This window comes from Acanthochromis polyacanthus, chromosome 9, assembly GCF_021347895.1.
Source record: "Acanthochromis polyacanthus isolate Apoly-LR-REF ecotype Palm Island chromosome 9, KAUST_Apoly_ChrSc, whole genome shotgun sequence".
Classification (NCBI taxonomy): Eukaryota; Metazoa; Chordata; class Actinopteri; family Pomacentridae; genus Acanthochromis; species Acanthochromis polyacanthus.
In genome coordinates, this window is record NC_067121.1 from 22,383,236 (window position 1) to 22,403,910 (window position 20,675).

The 20,675-nt window shown below is 39.1% G+C and overlaps 1 protein-coding gene across 4 annotated transcripts in view; it reads left to right on the top strand.

The window, feature by feature from the left end:
- Positions 1-20,675, top strand: part of LOC110958116 (voltage-dependent R-type calcium channel subunit alpha-1E-like) — a 53,724-nt gene that overhangs the window by 4,313 nt on the left and 28,736 nt on the right. For all 4 annotated transcript variants that reach the window (XM_051952883.1, XM_051952882.1, XM_051952884.1 and 1 more), the window contains exons 2-6: positions 14,105-14,208; positions 14,883-15,041; positions 18,878-19,068; positions 19,159-19,262; positions 19,361-19,476. In XM_051952883.1, the coding sequence (XP_051808843.1) occupies positions 14,105-14,208; positions 14,883-15,041; positions 18,878-19,068; positions 19,159-19,262; positions 19,361-19,476 (674 nt within the window). The remainder of the gene's footprint in view (positions 1-14,104; positions 14,209-14,882; positions 15,042-18,877; positions 19,069-19,158; positions 19,263-19,360; positions 19,477-20,675) is intronic.

Here is a 20,675-nt window from a genome sequence, read left to right on the forward strand (position 1 = left end):
CAAGGGGTTAGTAAAAAGCACACGGAAACACAGACCCAGGAAAAACATGAGAGAATTAATTTATTTCCTATAGGACTTGCTTTTGTGAATTAATCGTGCAGGAGTGAACCATTGTTTCTGCTGATGTGCTGCTTATGGCTAAGTGTACAGTATTCAGCATTCAGGGAAGATTGCTGTTGGCATGTTGACATCTCATTTCAATCTGACACCCACACCTTCTTTTTTCCTCAGTATTTCTTATTTCTCTCTCTCTCTCTCTGTCTTTGCCTCTTACATAAAAGCGACATCAGCATCACGTTTACAGACCAGTTAGCGCCGGCCTAAATGCTTAACAGCTGTGTTGTTGACAGATTTCCACCGATCTTACAAGGCTAAAGTGTTCATTCGGTTTTAATAGTCCATTCTGAACACTACTGATGGCTTCAGTGGGAAATTCTCTCATTAGGCATCTGTCAGAGTTTGAAACAAATCACTTTGCTTTCGGTTTCTCATTAAATGGCTTGCAAGCCAAAAGAAGCACACTGACTGATGCAAAGTAACAGGCTTGTTTTTGACGAGCTCATTATTCTGGAGCTTTTGAGGAGCTGCAAGTTCAAACTGATTTTTGTTTTCACTGGAAGACAACAGTGTTAGCAAGACATGGCCGCAGCAACATACAATTATGTTTTTCAAGGATGCATTCAAAGTGCAGGCCTTATTGCTCAACTTTTATTTTTTTGGCTGTTCATGTTATTTTTAAAATGTTGTCTAGTCACGTTTTCTGAGCTGACCCACATGTACAAAGCAACGAGACGTCACACACAGCTCGTTGTCGTATGGAGGTCGTCACAAAGGCCGCTGAACATTTAGTCTCATTTTAGAAATTGATGCCGCCAAGTTTTAACTCAAATGTCTTACACCCCACTGTCGATCCACCAACAGCCTCCGCGCTTCTGTGTTCGTGTTTACCGAGCGATTCCCATCAGCACACAATTATGACATTTCGATGTAGAGTGACATAGAAGTTACATGAATTTCTTGATGTGAAAAATAGCCCAAGATTCCATGTGATTTGTGATGTTGGCACCGTTATGAAACGCAAACAGATCTGAGTCACATATGAATAAAAAACATCTGTGCAGCTTTGGCCTGCAGTCTAAATGTAGCCCAGTACTTAATACGCATTCAGGACAAAACTGCAAGTTAAGACCTCAGCGTACCTGGATCTGAATGCAAAAGAAACAAAGACTGTAGTATTAGATGCAATCATCTCATGTAAATTGTCATCCAAGCTTTAAAAATTTGTGGTTCGCTTTCTCACTAAAGAAACTGCAAATTTCATGTTCCTCCAGTTCTAGTTTCAGCTCAGTGAGGCTGATATGTTGCTTATGTATTATAAAGCTCTGATTTTGCTGTGAAAATGTGTTTCCGTTTTCACGTGTAACTTGGAACCAACAAGATGAGCAGTTTGACATGGAATTAAACCGTTGGATTTTTCAGCTCATCAGGCTCACAAAAGTGAGTGTTACTTGAAAATAGAGATTTGAATGCATAATATCTCTTGAAGGCCAGTGGTGCAAGTTGTGTAACAGTTTTTGTGGAGTTCAGGAGGTTGTTGCTAGCAGATCCAATTACAGTTCTCTATTTTCTGTACACAACAATACAAAAATATACTGGTTGAACTTGAAAAGCTTTGTATTAAAGAGAGCTGAAGCTAACTGAAACTAACAATTATTATATAATATTTAACAATTGTTATCACAGTTTGGTCTGTATAAAAGTGATTTTTTTTTTTCTATTGCTTATTGATTTTCTTAGACATGGAAAATCATCCAACACCAAAAAAAAATCACTTTGGCCAGAAACACCCAACTCTCTCCTTAAAATGGAGCGAAAAAGAAAAAATAATGCACAGAATTTAACCCAAGCTGTGTATTAAAATGTGTTGTTTTCTGAACAACGGTCCAAATTCTGACGATATTCAGTTTACTATAATGGAAGCTAAAAACAGCAGATATTAACATGTGGCATTGTTTTTCCTTTAAACCACAAACAATAATTGTCAGTGTTGCTGCTAGTTAATATTTTGAATGATTGTTGAAGCTCTGATGATATCAAAATGTGCGGTGCTAGCCAAATAAGAGCACAAAGCGGACATATTGTCTTTTTTTATATATTGCTTCTAAAAATTCTTGCACGATGAATTCACACAAAGTGTCTTCAAACAAAATTGGGGTAAAAAGTCTGAATTGATGGACAGAGTTGCCAGAGGAACAGTATGAAAACGTTTTCGAGTTTATACGTCTCATTTTCAGGTCTTGTGTAGCGCTGCTGTGTACATAAAAAAAGATGTATGAAGCTTCTGCCACTCCCGAGGGAGATGCATGAAATGGCAAAAGTTTTACAAAGAACAACAATGTGTGGGAGTGGAGCAACAAGGAGTGATCCATCCAGACCTTTGTAGCCCGTCCCTTCATGTCTGTTTGATGGTTGCTGCTGAAAGCAACATGAGCCGATATTGACATAAAACACCAGAATCTACCACTGAGCTGAACTGTAGGTGCTCGGGTTGCATTGTTTGCAATGCAGGCACGTTTTTAAACTGTCCACCGTGGATGTGACAAAGTTGTACTTTGTACTTCAGGTTCTGTGCTTCCTGTTTTGATGCTTCTACTTTGTGCTATTTCATTCGTCTACATTTAACAGAACTCTTCTTTTTGTCTGCTCTCCAATGACCCCTCAAATAGATCTAATCAAGAGGCTGTTAGATAGATACTTGACCAAACTACCTTAAAATGATAAAATATTGAAAATTTGCTTCACCTTGATCAGCTACTACAATAAAAAACCATCAGTGATAAAGTCACACTACAGTTTATCAGTCACAGGGCTTATTTTTCAGCAGGATGACGACTTCTCTTTTCATGCCTTTAGCAATGATAATTCTGCTTATAATTATTCACTTTCGAGAAAAATCTGCCTTCTTCTCCCACAGCTGTTAAAGAGTAGCAACACCAGACTGAACAGCGAAGTCTTTGTGCCCTCTGTGGTTTCAGTCCAGTCTGACCCACCATCACTAATCGATGCACTAATACACCATTGAGTACGCTTTTACGTCACAGCGCCAAGGTGAGAAGATGAACTACTGGAGGTCAACGAAGACATTATTTTCAGGGCCTATTGAGCTATGTATGAAGCATTTCTGTACTTCGTATAGACTCAACAGGTGAAGTTAAACTCCTCTATTTCGACTAAAATCCCACCACTTACAGTGTAGAATTTACAAAGTCGCAAGTCTACTTTCTACAACTTGCAGATCTTCTGTGTTACCAGTTGCAGCTGGGGCTAGATTTGGTAACTGCCGACCTGATTTCCTGCCACCTATCTGACACATTTTCTAGTAGCACATATGCTGCTTCCCGCTCCCCGCTCACTCTCACAAACACACACACACACACACACACACACACACACTCAAACACACATGCTCCAACTCTCTCTCACTCTGGTGGCACAGCACAAGTAAGTCAGACTTAAAAGAAAACACACATGTGTCATAGAGGCCGGCTGGGAATAAAATTGAGGCCACTGGGCCAGCGCTGGCGGCATTCATTCCGTTTCGTATTAATGAATTGCTAGAAGCAAATCTGCTGGGACACTGAGCTCAATTAAAATCCTTAATCTGAGTGAAGAGTGTGTAGCAAAAAGGACCATAGCTAGAACAACTTAGCCACGATCCAATTTAAATCACCGGGATTCCTAAAATGGTCAATTATATCCTGCGGCAGTCAGATTGTCACAGGTGGACTTGATGCTTTGATTAGCAGTGAAACATCTCCCAGATGACTGAAGTGTGTGAGCGCTTGTTACTCCATTTCTGAGGTCGCAGGTGCAGATTGTTGCTGTTGAACCTGTTGCCCTCCTCTGGTTAGATTAGTTCTAACAACTCCCTGATCAGACCTCATGATATTGATCCCAGCCGGGCCCGCACACGTTCCTCCGAGTGTCTGCGTGTCTGCGTCTCGGCTTCCGATCAAGTTTTATGAAGGATATCAGGTTTCCTGTGATGCTGTCCCTCTTTCAGAGTGTCACACTTTGCTAAAATTGCTGCTCTTTAGACAGGATGAATAATACAACTCGGTGGGAGTTGGGAGTGATTCATTAGCCATCTGGCACAAAGACAGACACACAGAAGTGAGATAAGTCATGCATGCATCGCTGGATTAACCAATTACAGGACAAAAAAAAACTTGTCTTCCTACCCTGTCAACCATCATCTGTGCACCTGTCACCTACAAGTTCCCATCAAACACCATGTGGATAGAGATTTTTATATATTTATTTTTTATTTAAATTTGAAGAAAGACCCAAACAAACTAAAAGTGCTGGGCTTTTTCCCAAAATGTGCCACATGATGCAAACTAATAACAATTTTTATACTAGCTTTTCACACGAGGCGCACAAATTAGAGTCAATCCAAAACCAATAACGCTCAGTGGATGTGGAGGGCTTTTTGTGCCCCAAACTTGCACCAGCTGTTGAGTTCAAATTTTGCCTAATTATAATGCTATTAAATGTTTACTAAATGGAGCTTTACACTGTTCCAAATTCGGTACTGACTACTGAGTGATTCCTGATTTTTACACCCACTAACTGCCCGGTGTAACTGAACTGACCCCATGAACTTAACCTGTTTACAGTGAGCAGTAGACCAGAAGTTCTACATCAATTCTACTAACTCTAAAACACACATATTTATCCATATATGCGTATATTATGAAAAGAAAGTCAATTAACTGGAATATATTGTTTGGTCTGCTGTTATTGGGGTTATTTTTTTGGAAGTTGCATTATAGCTTGTGATTCGTGTTGTCTGCTTTTGTTTGGATGCCACCAAAGATGTTTTCTCACAACTAACTGACACAATAGCTTTAAAGGCTTGTCTTGGAGGTCTACAGCATTTTCTAGCTTTGCCTCGTTGGTATTCCAAAGTTTTGTGTGTGTGTGTTGGTGTAGTTATCTGTGATAAATGTATTACTCTGAATTACCACTCTATTACATTTAAGCACACTGGTTCCTCTTCGTATTTGTTCCTTCTAAACTTTAGGTCAAATTGCAAATGCAAATTGCAGTCAAAAGCGTTTCCAGGCGTGGCAATGACTCCCAAACCTAACTAAGGCGTTGAGAGCAAAGTCGGAGCTCTCAAAGATCTTGTGGCAGTGAGCTGAAAAGGGGCAGCCACATCGGTCTCAACCCTAACTTTGCTGTAAAACCAATAGGTTACCGTCCCGAGTGGCTTTTCTTTGGGAAAATAAATACCCCACCATTTATTCTGTGACTAATTGTGAATAAATGCCTCTTTTTATGTAATCCCAGTTCAACAGAAGACTCCTAATGTTGCCATTAGACGCATGGTTTCTGTTTTTCCAGATTTAATTCAAAGCCATTAATTTGCTGATGCATTATGTTAATGTTGATTCAGCTGCACATTACCATCTGCAGAGCTGTGCTGACATGGTGAGCAACGTGAGGCTGCTGATTACTGTAGTTTTTGGTGGTGTTCTTCGTGTAGGTGGAGGTGTGTGGGAGAGGCTGCATTCTGTGCTTGTAATGAATTCATCCTCTCCAGAGCCAGTTTGGTACAATGCTGTGCAACAGTGCTTCACTTAAAGATCCTATGTGAAGAGATTATCCTCTCCGTATGAGCATGAACTCGCTGCAGGATTGTTGCACACAGTCACGTGTGCGTAGCTATTTCATGCTTTATTATGTCGTGTCTCACTGACAACCTTGCTGAAGTGATGGTATGAGAATGTGTGCGGTCAGATTTTACGTTTCTTCGCGTTTTAATCCTTCATATGTTGACTTTTTGCATATGACGTTGAATTAAAGTGAATGGTGTAAAACAATTCAAGTGATATGGTTCCACAAACTGTATTAACATAATCAAGGTCTGATGTGAAAGTCATGATTTCAAAATTAAGAAAAAGTCAAGTTGAGGTTAACGGGTTTTAAGTTGGTTTTTATTGTGAAGGAGGTCAGTCAGTTGGGATATAAGCCTTTAAGTTGTTGCACAATAGCTGAAAGAGATTTCATTGTTCTCCCTCTTGGAACAGAAAGGATTTTTTTTTTTTTTTGCAGAGGATCTAAAAGGTCTGACTGTTTCATAATGTACGTACGTGTCATGATTCTGCATAAGCTGCTTTATAGATGTAACCAACTAATAATGAAGCCATGCATTACACTTTTTCAGGTCAGGAGTGAAATGCATGGCTTGTATTTTATTTCTGCTCAGAATAAAATACAATATATATATATAATTTCTTTCCTAAGTTATTTGCAATTACTAGCTATTTGTAGTGAATTATAATAGTGCTGAAAATAAGGTTGCACCGATACTACTTATGCACTGGAAAAAGTGCCCCTCTCAAAATAAAAAAATAAAAAATTATTTCAAGGAACTTTTACCTTGAAATAAGTGGGGAAAAAATACTGCCAATAGAGCAAAAATGGCTTGGTAAGATTTCCTGAAATAAGATATGATATTTAGAATATTGAGATCTTAAAATTAGCTGGGAAAATTTATTTTAAGCTCTATTTTACCAGGTGTCTTGTATAATAAGCCAGATATGCTTAAAAAAAGCACTTTTTTGCTCAAAAATTGATTTTTGCTTTCATGTAACCTCCTAATTTGAGATGTGTTAACCCTCCTGCTGTCTTCATTTATGGGCACCAAAAAATATTGTTTCCTTGTCTGAAAAAAAATTAAAAAAAATTCAGCAAAAAAATTCCCCAAATTTCTGAAAATTAGCAAAATCTTCAGGAAGAAAATTTCAATAATTCCTTGAAGGTTTCCCTTAAAAATTTTATTCTTTAAAAAATCCCCCAAATTTAGCAAGAAAATTCTTGTAAATATTTTTGAAAAAATGAGTAAAAATCTTCCAAAAAAATCCTAAAAGTATCTAAAGTGATTCCACATATATGTATATCAGTAAAACTACTAATATTGTCTTTAAGAACATTCACATAGAAATCAATCAAAATCCAGCGAAATTTGCTGGATTTTGATTGATTTCTTTGTGAATGTTCTTAAGAACCATTTTTAACATTTTTTTCCACCAAAAAATGTCCAAAGATTTCCCAAAAATGTTGAAAATGTGGACATCAGAAGTTTCACTGTGAAAATTTTTTTCCCACGTTGTCAAACTTTAAAATGGTTCAATTTGCAGGACGACACAAGGGTTAAACTTATTTTGAGTTTTTATGTAAAATTCAACTCAAAACAAGATAATTTCAAGATTGTTTGACTTAACAAGATATTTAAGATGCGTCTTTAAACAAGTCCCTCCATCTTGCTGAAATGTCACTTGTTAAGTGAATTTATCTTAAATCAAGTGGGATGAGATGTTTTGACTAAAAATAAGACAAACAGACTTCGTAAGATTTTGAATTTTTGCAGTATTATGCCTGACTTACTGGATGTAGACTGTGGGTTCAAGCCTGAGTATTTCATGTGGCATTCTGACCAAGATGGGTAGAAAATTTTCTGAAATAGGAAGAGTTCATTAGCGAGGAGTTCTTTGAAAATGAGAGCGTCACTGATTAGAGGTTTGTGGTTGAAATTTACTAAAGCTTCAGGCTCAGGCAGCTCTGACATGGTGGTTAAACAGCTTGTCATGTGCAGCCATAGTATGTCATAGTATGACAAGTGAACCGCCTCCACCTCCTCTAGCCATCGTTTGTGACATAATTCCAGATATCTGCAATGTAATTTTGCCCATTCAAAATTCTTTTACATTTGTACTAGTCTTAATTCCTTTTAGAAATACCTACAACGTAATTTTGACTACTAACTTAATGTACGATATCTCAAAAGGACAATGCACAGAGTTTCTGCAGGGCAGTAAAAAGCATTAATAGTCATTAAGTTGATTTTGTGAAAATGAAGGCCTTAAATGGCAATAAATATAATTAAATTTGATTTTCAGTGGCATTAAAAATTCTGTCTGCAATTTTCAAGAAAAATATTTGACGATAATAATAGAATAATATATAATTATAGACAGCGATTCGTCAGATATGTGCATCTGCGTAAACATGCCGAAGCATTGCGGTAATTGTTCCATGCAGTCAGGTACAATTGTCAAAAACTGCATGTTTTTAAAGCGTCCAGCAGGCTGGACCAGGTGGAGGAGAACTTGGTAATGGGGAAATGCAAATTCCAGCAAAAATGGCTAGAAAACGAGGAATTCAGAGAATGACTACAACCCGTGGGTGGTCAGAGGTGGGTTCCGGGTTCAGAAATAGTGAAACGTAGGGACAGTTTTCATATACACACGTGGACAAAATTGTTGGTACCCCTCAGTTAAAGAAGGAAAAACCCACAATTCTCACTGAAATCACTTGAAACTCACAAAAGTAACAATAAATAAAAATTTATTGAAAATTAAATAATCAAAATCAGCCATCACTTTTGAATTGTTGATTAACATAATTATTTAAAAAAACAAACTAATGAAACAGGCCTGGACAAAAATGATGGTACCCATAACTTAATATTTTGTTGCACAACCTTTTGAGGCAATCACTGCAATTAAACGATTTCTGTATTAGTCAATGAGCGTTCTGCAGCTGTCAACAGGTATTTTGGCCCACTCCTCATGAGCAAACAGCTCCAGTTGTCTCAGGTTTGATGGGTGTCTTCTCCAAATGGCATGTTTCAGCTCCTTCCACATATGTTCAATGGGATTCAGATCTGGGCTCATAGAAGGCCACTTTAGAATAGTCCAACGCTTTTCTCTCAGCCATTCTTGGGTGTTTTTGGCTGTGTGTTTTGGATCATTGTCCTGTTGGAAGACCCATGACCTGCGACTGAGACCAAGCTTTCTGACACTAGGCAGCACATTTCTCTCCAGAATGCCTTGATAGTCTTCAGATTTCATCGTACCTTGCACACTTTCAAGACACCCTGTGCCAGATGCAGCAAAGCAGCCCCAAAACATTACTGAGCCTCCTCCATGTTTCACCGTAGGGACAGTGTTCTTTTCTTCGTATGCTTGGTTTTTGAGTCTATGAACAGAGTTGATGTGCCTTACCAAAAAGCTCCAGTTTGGTCTCATCTGTCCAAAGGACATTCTTCCAGAAGCTTTGTGGCTTGTCAACATGCATTTTTGCAAATTCCAGTCTCGCTTTTTTATGAGTTTTTTTCAGCAGTGGTGTCCTCCTTGGTCGTCTCCCATGAAGTCCACTTTGGCTCAAACAACGACGAATGGTGCGATCTGACACTGATGTACCTTGGCCTTGGAGTTCACCTTTAATTTCTTTGGAGGTTGCTCTGGGCTCTTTGGATACAATTCCAACGATCCGTCTCTTCAATTTGTCATCAATTTTCCTCTTGCGGCCACGTCCAGGGAGGTTGGCTACTGTCCCGTGGGTCTTGAACTTCTGAATAATATGAGCCACTGTTGTCACAGGAACTTCAAGCTGTTTAGAGATGGTCTTATAGCCTTTACCTTTAAGATGTTTGTCTATAATTTTTTTTCGGATGTCCTGGGACAATTCTCTCCTTCGCTTTCTGTTGTCCATGTTCAGTGTGGTACACACCTTTTCACCAAACAGCAGGGTGACTACTTGTCTCCCTTTAAATAGGCAGACTGACTGATTATGAGTTTGGAAACACCTGTGATGTCAATTAAATGACACACCTGAGTTAATCATGTCACTCTGGTCAAATAGTTTTCAATCTTTTATAGAGGTACCATCATTTTTGTCCAGGCCTGTTTCATTAGTTTGTTTTTTTAAATAATTATGTTAATCAACAATTCAAAAGTAATGGCTGTTTTTGATTATTTAATTTTCAATAAATTTTTATTTATTGTTACTTTTGAGAGTTTCAAGTGATTTCAGTGAGAATTGTGGGTTTTTCCTTCTTTAACTGAGGGGTACCAACAGTTTTGTCCACGTGTGTAAAAATCATCTTTTACCAAAAAACAAAGCCCTGTAATTTGTTGAGTTCACGGTCGTGGCATTAACATTTTTACAGTGTAACATTAAAATGGCATCAAAAAGCACTAAATTTGACTGTCTGATTTCTGCAGAAACCCTGATGTAGATATCTTGAACTTCGGGGAATTAAAGATATTTTGAACTAGAATTATGACTTCCAGTTCCAGCTTTAGATATTTCCAATTTAATTCTCAGTTTTAGTACATCTGTAGATATCTCTGTTGCAACTTTTGAACCAATAATAAAGGTTAATATCACTCATAATCACCAATTCTCCTCAGAAATCCTGTAAAACGTCAGATAATAGTCTTTATCGCTCTGGAAGCGGTCAAGTGGGAGAAAGATCTTGGAAATCCATTAATGTGCTCAATGCAAAGGATATGTAAACTAGGCTGTCATCTGCACAATTATAATTAGAAATATATATATGCTGAATAATGTTGTAGAAATGTCAAGAGAATAAACAAAAAAGGGGGCAGACTTCAACTCTTTGGAGCTCCATATGGACTACTTTCTGATCCCGGACAGGCTAAATGCAAATTGTTTTGTACAGCAACTCAAGTATACTGTATAGATATTTATATATGTATGTTACTGAAAGCTGGGCGCTAAAAAAACGTTGAGTTACATCGATACCGTCCGTTTCAGTTGTTTCTGCTTCTGCAGGAAAAACAATTTCTAAACTAAACAGGAGAAAATGACCTCTGTGTATGTGTAGGGATGATTCACGAGCTACCACAAGCAGACGGAGTATTTGCTTTAATTTTGAGGGAGCCTCCACTGAATTGCTGTGCTCAAAGTACAGCCTTGAAGGAGCTGTGCTACTGCCTGCCTTTGTTCAGCGTGTTTGGTTTGAAGGCTATTTCCACAGACTCCCACTCCTGTGCTCCCTCTCCGTCTCAATGTCTCTCGCTGTGTCATCTCTTTGTCTGACACACTCGCTCAGTCGGTACGTTTACATGCTCGCTAAAACCCAATTACTGCTAATAACTACACTCGGCAATCGTGATTGTTTGGCGTCCTCATTAGTGCCACAAAAAAAGAGAAAGGAAACAGACAGACTTCATTTGTCGTGTTCGTTAATTTAATTTGATTTAAAGTGCCACTACTGCTGGCTGAGTTGTGATTGCTGCGGTGTTTAGTAATCGCCGGGAGAGACGACACTCGTGACGCATGCACAAAATATAGACACGGTGTCAGAGTACGGCATGTACAGTCGTCTGACAGCCTTACTATACACCCATCAGCCGCAGCCTTCAAACCACTGCCAGGTGAGCAGCACAACGCACCAAAGTGTTGACCTGGCCTCCAAGCTGCGTCTTGGATGGTTTGTGATTACGTGCTGTGAATCCTTTAGAGATGACAGTGTTATGGATGTTTATCCCATTTGTGGTGAAATTTTATTCCAACCCAAAACGATTTAAAAAAAAAAAGAGGAAACATTGTGACCCTTAGCGAGAGCATTTAGGGTGATTGGTATTAAGGTATTTTGAATCGACACAACAAGATCAGTTTCCGTTCAGTCAAAAACAGCTGTAATGTTGTATAATGTCCGTTGATGTGTTGATGTTGACGTTCAGATTGTTACCGTATTTTGTTGTATAATCAGTCTGTATATACAATTTTTTTTTAATATATCAGGTGTGAATGCATGTGTGAATATCTCAGTTGGAGTGTGTGTGTGGGCACAGGTTGGTGATTGGTGGATTAACTACAGACTTGCAGATGATTGGCTCCTGACATAAAGAGCCACTTCCTAGTTGCAGGGCAGTCACCTGCCTTTGTCTCCTCCTAAACAGCCATCCTTATATTCACAATGTCTGCCTGTAGCTTTTGTTGAGGTCTTTGTTAGTCTTATCGAGTCCAGTTTTTAAGGGTGGGCTGCTGTCTTTATTCTAGTAAGAGATTTCAGGTGTTTTATAACGGTTTGACGTTATTTCTGGTTAAGACGTTTGTTTTTGTTTGTTGCTTTGGCTGTGGTTCACCCCAAAGCTAAATTCTCTCCTTACGCCTGCAAATACGTTCTAAATATGTTCAGTAGTTATCAAATCTGTTTGTGCCTGCATTGGCATAATATTGCATGACACGCTCACAGTGCCAAAATGCAGGTATTTAGAAGGTATGATGTTTACTATCTTTGTTTAGCTGGTGAGCATTCTACCCCTGAAGTGTTGCTGAGGCTGATGGGTATGTTGTTTTTATTAGTTCAGCCGGTATTTGGTCATAAATTAATGTAGTAGACAATTTTGTATTTTAATTTGTTGAGCACTATGTCATGTGCGATACCCACATGGGCATATTACTGATGCATTCTGGACAATCCACTGGTTTTGGAGGCAGATCTACACTTAGGAGCACAAGTCAAGATGTCTAAGCTGCAACGGTTTGGAGCATTATTCGTTTAAGACCGGCAGCTTCTAAATTAAAAAGCCTAATTGAATTTTGAGTCTAAAAAAATTAAAGACACTGTAACGGTCTCTCCCTAATGTTCATAAAGATGTTTAGTTTGTTTTATTTTTACTTTCTTGGACAGGAAAGTGTTTTCTGAAAAAAGAGCAATGATAATACTGTGCACATGCTGACACATGTGAATTGTACCCATCACTGAAAATCTGATAAACCTGAAAAATACAGAATTTTTTTTTAAAAGACTGGCAACTTTCTTAACTTTGTAGACGATTATCGACAGAATTTCTGGAGTATCTCTGTAACACTTGTATACTAATATTTGCAAATCAGTGTACATTATTTGTGTTTGGCAGCTGTGATACTTGTAGAGAACATCAGTTTTCTCTGAAAGAAGTTGACTTAAATTCGTCCAGCTCCGTAAATTTGACATTTCTGACTCCAACTCCACCGCCTAAAGATTTATTGATTGTTGTTTGCAGACGTCCTGCACAACATCCAGTGCTGTCACTTAAGTTTCAGAAAAGGTTCTGTACATGGTGTTTTGGACAGTCAGCTTTCAGCACTTTGAAAGTGTTTTCAAATTTATCCGCATTAGTGTGAACATGGCCTCACTCATTCACTCACTCACTTGGCCTCTCTCCCTCCCACTGCTTTCAGGAGAGATTCTGCGTGGGTTTACACTTGAGTTTCTGCCATGTGCTTTCTACCCCCTGCTCTTTCTCTCTCTCTCACACACACACATGCACACACACACACACACACACGCCCTCCCCCACACTTCCCAACACTGTCCAAAGATTTTATGAGTTTGTATATTTGTATCTGTGACTGAATATGTGTGTGTGTGTGTGTGTGTGTGTGTGTGTAATAGAGAGATGATCAAACCTGGAAAATAATTGTGATTTCTAGGATAATTTTCACAACTCTGTTTAGGTATCATTTAGCAGTAGATATCAACCCTCTCATCAGTGAAAAACGTGAATTTAAAAACTGTAATTTATGTGAGAATTCTTATTATGTAATTAACACGTGTATATATAATTATATGATAAATTAATGCAGCTCCTTTTGGTAGTTTTGGTGATAACATTAGCACAACTAACCCTAACCTCCAGATGTGATTTTACACAGATTGCTATTCAGTTGCTCCTGCTGCTGTTTTCCACTGTTTGTGTGTGTGGGTGGAGGGACATCGGTGTGTGTGTGTGGGCACATGTGAGTAGAGATGCCTGCCAGGTGTATGTGGCTGTGCATTCGTTGTCTCTCACCAGGCGAGTCTGAGTACATTAAGTGCACATACTGTAGTGCTCGCTGGCCGTACAGTTGTCTGCACGACGACAAATCCATTTATTTGCCTTTTTTCCTTTAAAATGAGTGACTCATTTCCAAAACTGACCTTCAGTTACATCCATTTGGTGCCTTTTATCTATTTTTGAATTCAATTTTTCAGACACCGCTGACAAAAACCATTCATCTCAAGATAGGAAAGGGAGGTTTTGTACCAGATTTAGCTGCTAATGAATGTTTTTATATGTCCCCGTTGCACAGTCCGTATTTTAACCCAGATGTCTTTCTCGTTTTTAGGCCATCACAAATAAGAAAGCTATTAATCTAACAGAAAGTATATACTATATAAATATATGTCAATCTAGCATTCCTAACGGCAATCTTCCAGTTATTATAATGTATATGTAATGTCTCTGTTCACCAGGATCCTGGCCACTGCTGGTGCCCACATGAACATCCCAGTCGACCTGCGGACCCTGAGGGCTGTGCGAGTGCTGAGACCACTTAAACTGGTCTCTGGGATCCCCAGTGAGTCAGTTACTTACCCCTTATTGTAAGGTCAAACTTGATGGGATATATCTGGATCGCAAGGGCTGTTTTTTAAACATATGTGTTAGTAAAAATCAAAATATATTAATTATTATATTATATTAATATTCAATTCAAACCGATGGCATTTTCCATACAAAATTAACCAGCTGGGTTTTTAGCCACTTTTTTTAGGCTTTTTGAGCATTTTATGCTGTTAATTTTCCCATAAATGTACAGTGTTTGCGATAATTTGACTAATTCGATTATCTATGTACGCATCATAGACACTACACAAAACAATGTAAACACACCATGGAATGACGGTACCTTGATTATGGCACAGTCAAAAGCTAGAAAATATAGGGTCATTATTCTCCTAAATGTCTTCTATTACAGTGGCAACACCTTTTATTGCTACAGCTGCAGCCTTTGGGATGATACAAATTCAAATAAAATTAATGTGCTGTTTATTAAGATTTTTGTTTCTTTTATTTCCTTTTTTATTCAAGCTACCAACTAGTCTTGATGCGCAGAAAGATTAGGCTTTTGAAAACAACAGGAAATTGTACAGTTATTAGGAGATAAGAGTAACCTCCGCAACAGAAGATCTCAATGTATTTGTGGAGTTGCAATATTTTGTGTTATTCTGATGTCTTTTTCTTTACTTGAAGGCCTGCAGATTGTGCTGAAGTCCATCATGAAGGCCATGATCCCGCTGCTCCAGATCGGCCTTCTTTTGTTCTTCGCCATCCTCATGTTTGCCATCATCGGTCTGGAGTTCTACAGCGGGAAGCTCCACCACACTTGCCTGCCATCAGATGACATTCTTGGTAAGATCCACACAAACTACAAACAACAAAAAGCTGTAAGTCAGATGAAACTTTAGATTAAGTCCAACTTAGTTTGAGTGTTTTGCAGAAGGCACATGTCTTAAAATGTCTTGGTGTGTTGGTTTTACTGTTGACAATTTCAAGGCCAGAAAAACTTTAGATTGGAACTCTGTGCAGTTCCCAATTACACCTAATTTCCTTCATACATGCCAGGGCAGTGGGTGTGAGCTGCCAACATACAAATCCCTCTCTTCTCCCTTGTTGTCTTGTACTGTTTGTTGGTCAATGCCCAGCCAGCTGACACGCCTCATGAGGGTCAATCTAAATGGGGGCCGGAGAGGGTAAAAAATCGCATGGAGCTGCTCGGCTCATCCTTTCCATTGTTGTAGCTGGGAAAATCAATCATTACAGCTCAATGAGTGTCAGCCACTGAGCTTATTGAACAGCGGAGAACATCTTCACCGGGGTTCTGCACCAGTCAGGGTCTGAGCCTGTTTTACCACCCAAAAATGCAAAGAAAAGTGGAATGAGGATCAAAGGATCAATGAGGAAAGGTCAAAGTAGAAGTGACTATGCAAGGGCAAGATGCAGCATTCTTCACCTTGCTGATATGGGTGTTCATCTGAGAGGATTCGGTGGTAGCCAAAGTAGCTAACAAGAAAAGCACTCAGAGCACCGTACTCCACCAAGGCTGCTCAGTTGACGTATCATTTCCAGCAGATGAAATCTTTATTACACAGTGACCTTGTGCTGAGCATAGGCATGTGTATTGCATATGTATGTTATGCTATAATTACTCTTATAAAGGTCTGTTGATCAGTCCATCACTTTTGGAAAGCCTTTGTTTTGCTAGTGTTAAAATAGCCGTTCCCTCCATGCTTTTATTTTGAAGGCATATTTTAATATCATGAGCCTTTATTTTGTCACTATTCCAGCGGCACAGGAAGTGTTTAACTAAGAAGCAGTTTCATGACATGACGAAGACGCTGCGGAAAAGTCTGAGAATTCACGTAAAGATGCTGTTGCTGTCTACCAAAGGATGTGAATAAACTTAAAAGCATCTGGCTGGAATGAGGACAAGCTCTTACGGTGTTTCCTGAAGAAAGGATTGGGGGACAGAAAGCTGAATTTGTGTTCAAAATAAGACTGACGGCTGAACGTAAATAAAGGCTTTGTGAGCTTCACCATTGTCTGGCTGGGGTTTGCTGCATTGAGTGACCTAAATATGTTGTGGGCGGCAGGAATTGATGGGACTCAGAAACACCCCACAGTTTAATCATTTGTTCCTTGTTTGATTTCCAACTGATAATTCAGTCAATTTGTAGTAGGATCGCAATCCTGTGATCGTCAGCAGGTAACTGACAGTGTTCAAGTCATGGTTACAGTGACGCTGTGCCGCTGTCTCACAATGAGAAATTGTCAACAAAGCCGTGGATCCAGACTTTAAGCCGTATCACTGTAAAAATATAATGAGGTGGTCCTTGTGTCATTTCTGACTTTCCCTGAAAATGTCATCTAAATCTGTTAATCTGTTTTTGAGTAATGTTTCACACACACACACAGACAGACAGACAGACAGACAGACAGACAGACGGATTTACAGATAAATGTATGCCAATTGTCACGTAACTCCGCTGTTCTTGGGGGAGAAAAAATCAGTTTTGACAGCTAGAAATAGTCACGCACACTTCCAAGGTCACTCAACATTCTAGCCTGTCAGTGTAAATATGAGAGGGTCCGCTACAAGATGGCAACCACCCCTCAAAAATACTTTTTCTCGAGACAACCTGCATTCATGGACTGACCATGACAGCTGCATCGTTCAGTGGGATAGTCCAGAGTCAAAACAGCTGGAAGCTCAAGTGATCCTTACAGGGACAGGAGGGCACGTGTCACTTCATGTGATTGTCTTTAGACAGATGTGATGAAGCTTTTGTGATTGGTCAAGCCAGAGGTTGCTTCCCATACTTGGATACCGAGCAGGTCTGACACAGAGCAGGTTGAATGTGGATAACATGGAATCCAAAGTCATCCCCATCAGTCTTAACATTGAGTATGTGGTGAGGTTGATGAACTTACTCTTGGAATGTTTTGTCATCCATCAATCTGATTCTATAAGAATGAATTTTGGTCTTGCTATCTGTGGGGACCTGATGTGCTGAAGAGCATCTGCTATTATATTACCACTAACATAAGAAATATATTTTCTGTCAGGGATTTGTTTTGGGTTATTTATGACTGACTGTGACTGATTCCTCACCGGGTATACAAAATCTGTGATTGTTTCCAAATAGAGGGTGTGGACATCTTTGTTTTAGAAATTGAGGCCTTTAGTAGATTATAGCAGCACAGAGTTCAGGCGTATTATTAGAGTTGTTACTCGCTGGTTTTGCTGCTGATTAATTAGTCAACATCTACTCTGTAATCATAGCTATGCAATAGCATTTACTGTCCTCGCCTAACTTAGAGATGGATAGTGGAAGTAAAACCTGCATAGTTTCACAGTACCCAGAGTGGGAAAAATAAATCTGTCCAACCCATAATTGTCCGATGGGCCTTCAACGTTTAAACTTCCCCTTCAAACTTGTGTCAAGACGTGCAAAATACTCTAATGCTCCACAAAATACTTCACTAGTGTAAAATACAGTAAAAGTGAATACAAATGTATTTTTCATTTTAGAGGTTTCTCTGTTACCCAGTATATTCACAGCATTCAACAAGTGAATGTCAAATACAACCATCTCATGGTAAAGATGTTCATTTGAGGTCATACAAATCAGAATGCATTTTCAGGTAATGAGGACAACAGGATGCATGGAAAGCAATGCAGAGATTATTTAGGTGTAGCACGTAAATGCCTTGAAATTACAGTGTCTTTCATAGCGGTTCAGCAAACTCACTGGAAACAGCTAATGCAGCTCTGTCCACACAGAAATCCTGCTGCTAGCACTGTTAAGGGTCAACAGCTGTCACATTTAAACTATGTAAAACCAAAGTTTAAAAAGACAATGTTTTTTAAACAAGCAAGATATACAGTAACATGTCATCAATGTACTTTACATGTGTTGCAAGCACATTTGTTTGCTTTTTTCTAAAGACAGGCTAACAGTATACAGTCTCCGGGTTAAGCTAAATAACCTTCTAGCAGCTCCACCTTCAAATTCTTTTCTTATAAAGCTTAGTCCGTTTGGCATCTCAGTGACTATTTTCGTCCTAAATATGAGTGTGAATGGGTAGCTGCACATTTGTACTTTAAATCAAAAGTGACCACAATGTGTTCAGAGGTTTTCCCTTTGAACTTCTAGCAGCTTCTGGACTTATTTTTTCTTCTCACGTTTTTCTCATGCAGACTCATTTTACACTTCACCATAGCATTCTACACCTCTATGGAAACAGCCCAACCATAGCTAGAAGTTGAGACAACTCAAAAATGTGCCACATGTATTACCAATGATGTATTTTTTATCAAATTTTAAGAGATGTTGAATAAAATGAGTTGATGAAATATCATGATTTCAAGCTTAGACCATTTTCTCCTATGAAGTTTCCCAACAGAACAGCATGTCAGGCATGATTAGTTCAAGCCCTGTCAGAAAGTTGAAAATCCAACAGGTTGTTGTGTTTGCACAGTTTCTGGCTCTGGTAAATAGTATAATTTTAGTGATTTTTACTTTTTTTTTTTTTTTTATAAACAACATACCTTTGAAACCCTCTGTCAGGTTTTGGGGTTTAGAGTTTCAGCTGCAGTAGACTAATAATGACTATCTGTCAGTGTGTGCATTATGTATGTATTTCAATAAGCAGAACACTAACATTTTTGTTATTTATTTTTGTAGACAATGAGACTGTTGACTCAACAGAGCTGGCATTTGCTTGCGGAGTGAGGAAGTGTCCAGAGAAGTACGACTGCAACGACACCTGGATCGGGCCCAACGACGGCATCACGCAGTTTGACAACATCCTGTTTGCTGTTCTCACCGTCTTCCAGTGTATTACCATGGAGGGATGGACAGCTGTTCTCTATAACGTAAGCTCAAATATTCAGTTACGTATCAACTCCAGAGCATCACAATGACTGCTGTTAGATATTTAATAACACGACTGTTTGGGATTTCAGACCAACGATGCCTTGGGTCCTACATGGAACTGGATGTACTTCATTCCACTCATCATTATCGGCTCATTCTTTGTCTTGAACCTAGTGTTGGGTGTCCTGTCTGGGTGAGTTTTTCCTTTTCATTTATGTAAAATAGCAGGTATTTCCATCTTCACTTTTGTATTATGGATTAAGACAGATGTGTTTGTGTTTATCTTTTCAGAGAATTCGCCAAGGAGAGAGAGAGGGTGGAGAACCGGAGGGCTTTCATGAAGCTGCGTCGCCAGCAGCAGGTGGAACGAGAACTGAATGGCTATCGAGCCTGGATAGACAGGGCAGGTACTGGGCAGCAGAACAACTTTACACCTTTTATTACAGTGAGTTAGCAGCCAGGTTTCAGTGAGCTGTTGGTCGACCGAAGAAGGATACTGACTCAATCTGTGATCTTCTAAATGTGGGAGAGTTTCCCTAATCACTAGTGCTGCCCTAAAATCAACACATAACTAGTTATACATGCATTTTGGATCTGCATGTTTCTCTGCTGTTATAACTCAAGGGTTTGCTCAGACAGCTACATGTGCAAAAGTTATGTGAAAAGAAAAACAAGTTATTTCTACAACTTTCAGATGGTCCAGATAAGTATGTTTTTTGTTCAAAAATAGGAATTGATCTTCCCAGCTTTCCAGTTAATGCCCTATATGCAAATAAGTGACAGCAGAATGCAAAATACAACAATGTGTTAGCTTTGGAAGTGCTGATATTCATGTTTGTGAAATTTAGAGGGAGCCAGACTAGCTGTTTCTCACTGTTTCTAGTTTTTATGCTAAGCTACGCTAACTTTCCTCTGACCATTGGTGTATATTTATCCAACCCGGTCTCACAAGGATTCGTGAAACTGTCACGTAAATTAATCTACGGTTTCGTCATCACACAAATTTGACAGTGATGTCAGTCGTCTCGTCCAACTCTTTCCTAGAGAGTGAATGAGTGCAGTTCTCAAAATTCTTGTGTATTCCATTGATTTTTGCTGTTAATTCCGTAGTACAAAATACAATGCAACCATGCTCTATAAGCTGACACAATGATTTATTAAACATCTGGCCTATTTTTTTGTTTTTGGTTTTCAAAGTATTTGCTCTGCAACAGACACTTTGAGTTTTGGATCTACAGTAGAATAGCTGAGTTGAGTTGTACAAACACACAGTGCTGTAATGGCAATCTACATTGCTAGTCTCCCACGCAAGCAGAGGGTGAGAAAAAGGTGATACTGACTCACTGACTTAAATTTGTGTGCATGTATACATGTGCACGCGCATTTGTGTGTGTTTGTGTGATTTCATGCGTGTGTGTGTGAGAGAGAGAGCTGCTGTGCATATTTATGCGTGCATGGACGTGGGAGAGTGTGGGAAGAGGGGGAGAAAAGAGAGAGAGATGTGGCGAGAATGCAAGAGAGAATAAGAGCTCTGTCTTTAAAGGAGGTCATACTGGCCTCTCAAAGCAGCGTTTGCATCAGTTTGGCCTCAGATCCTGCGAATGTT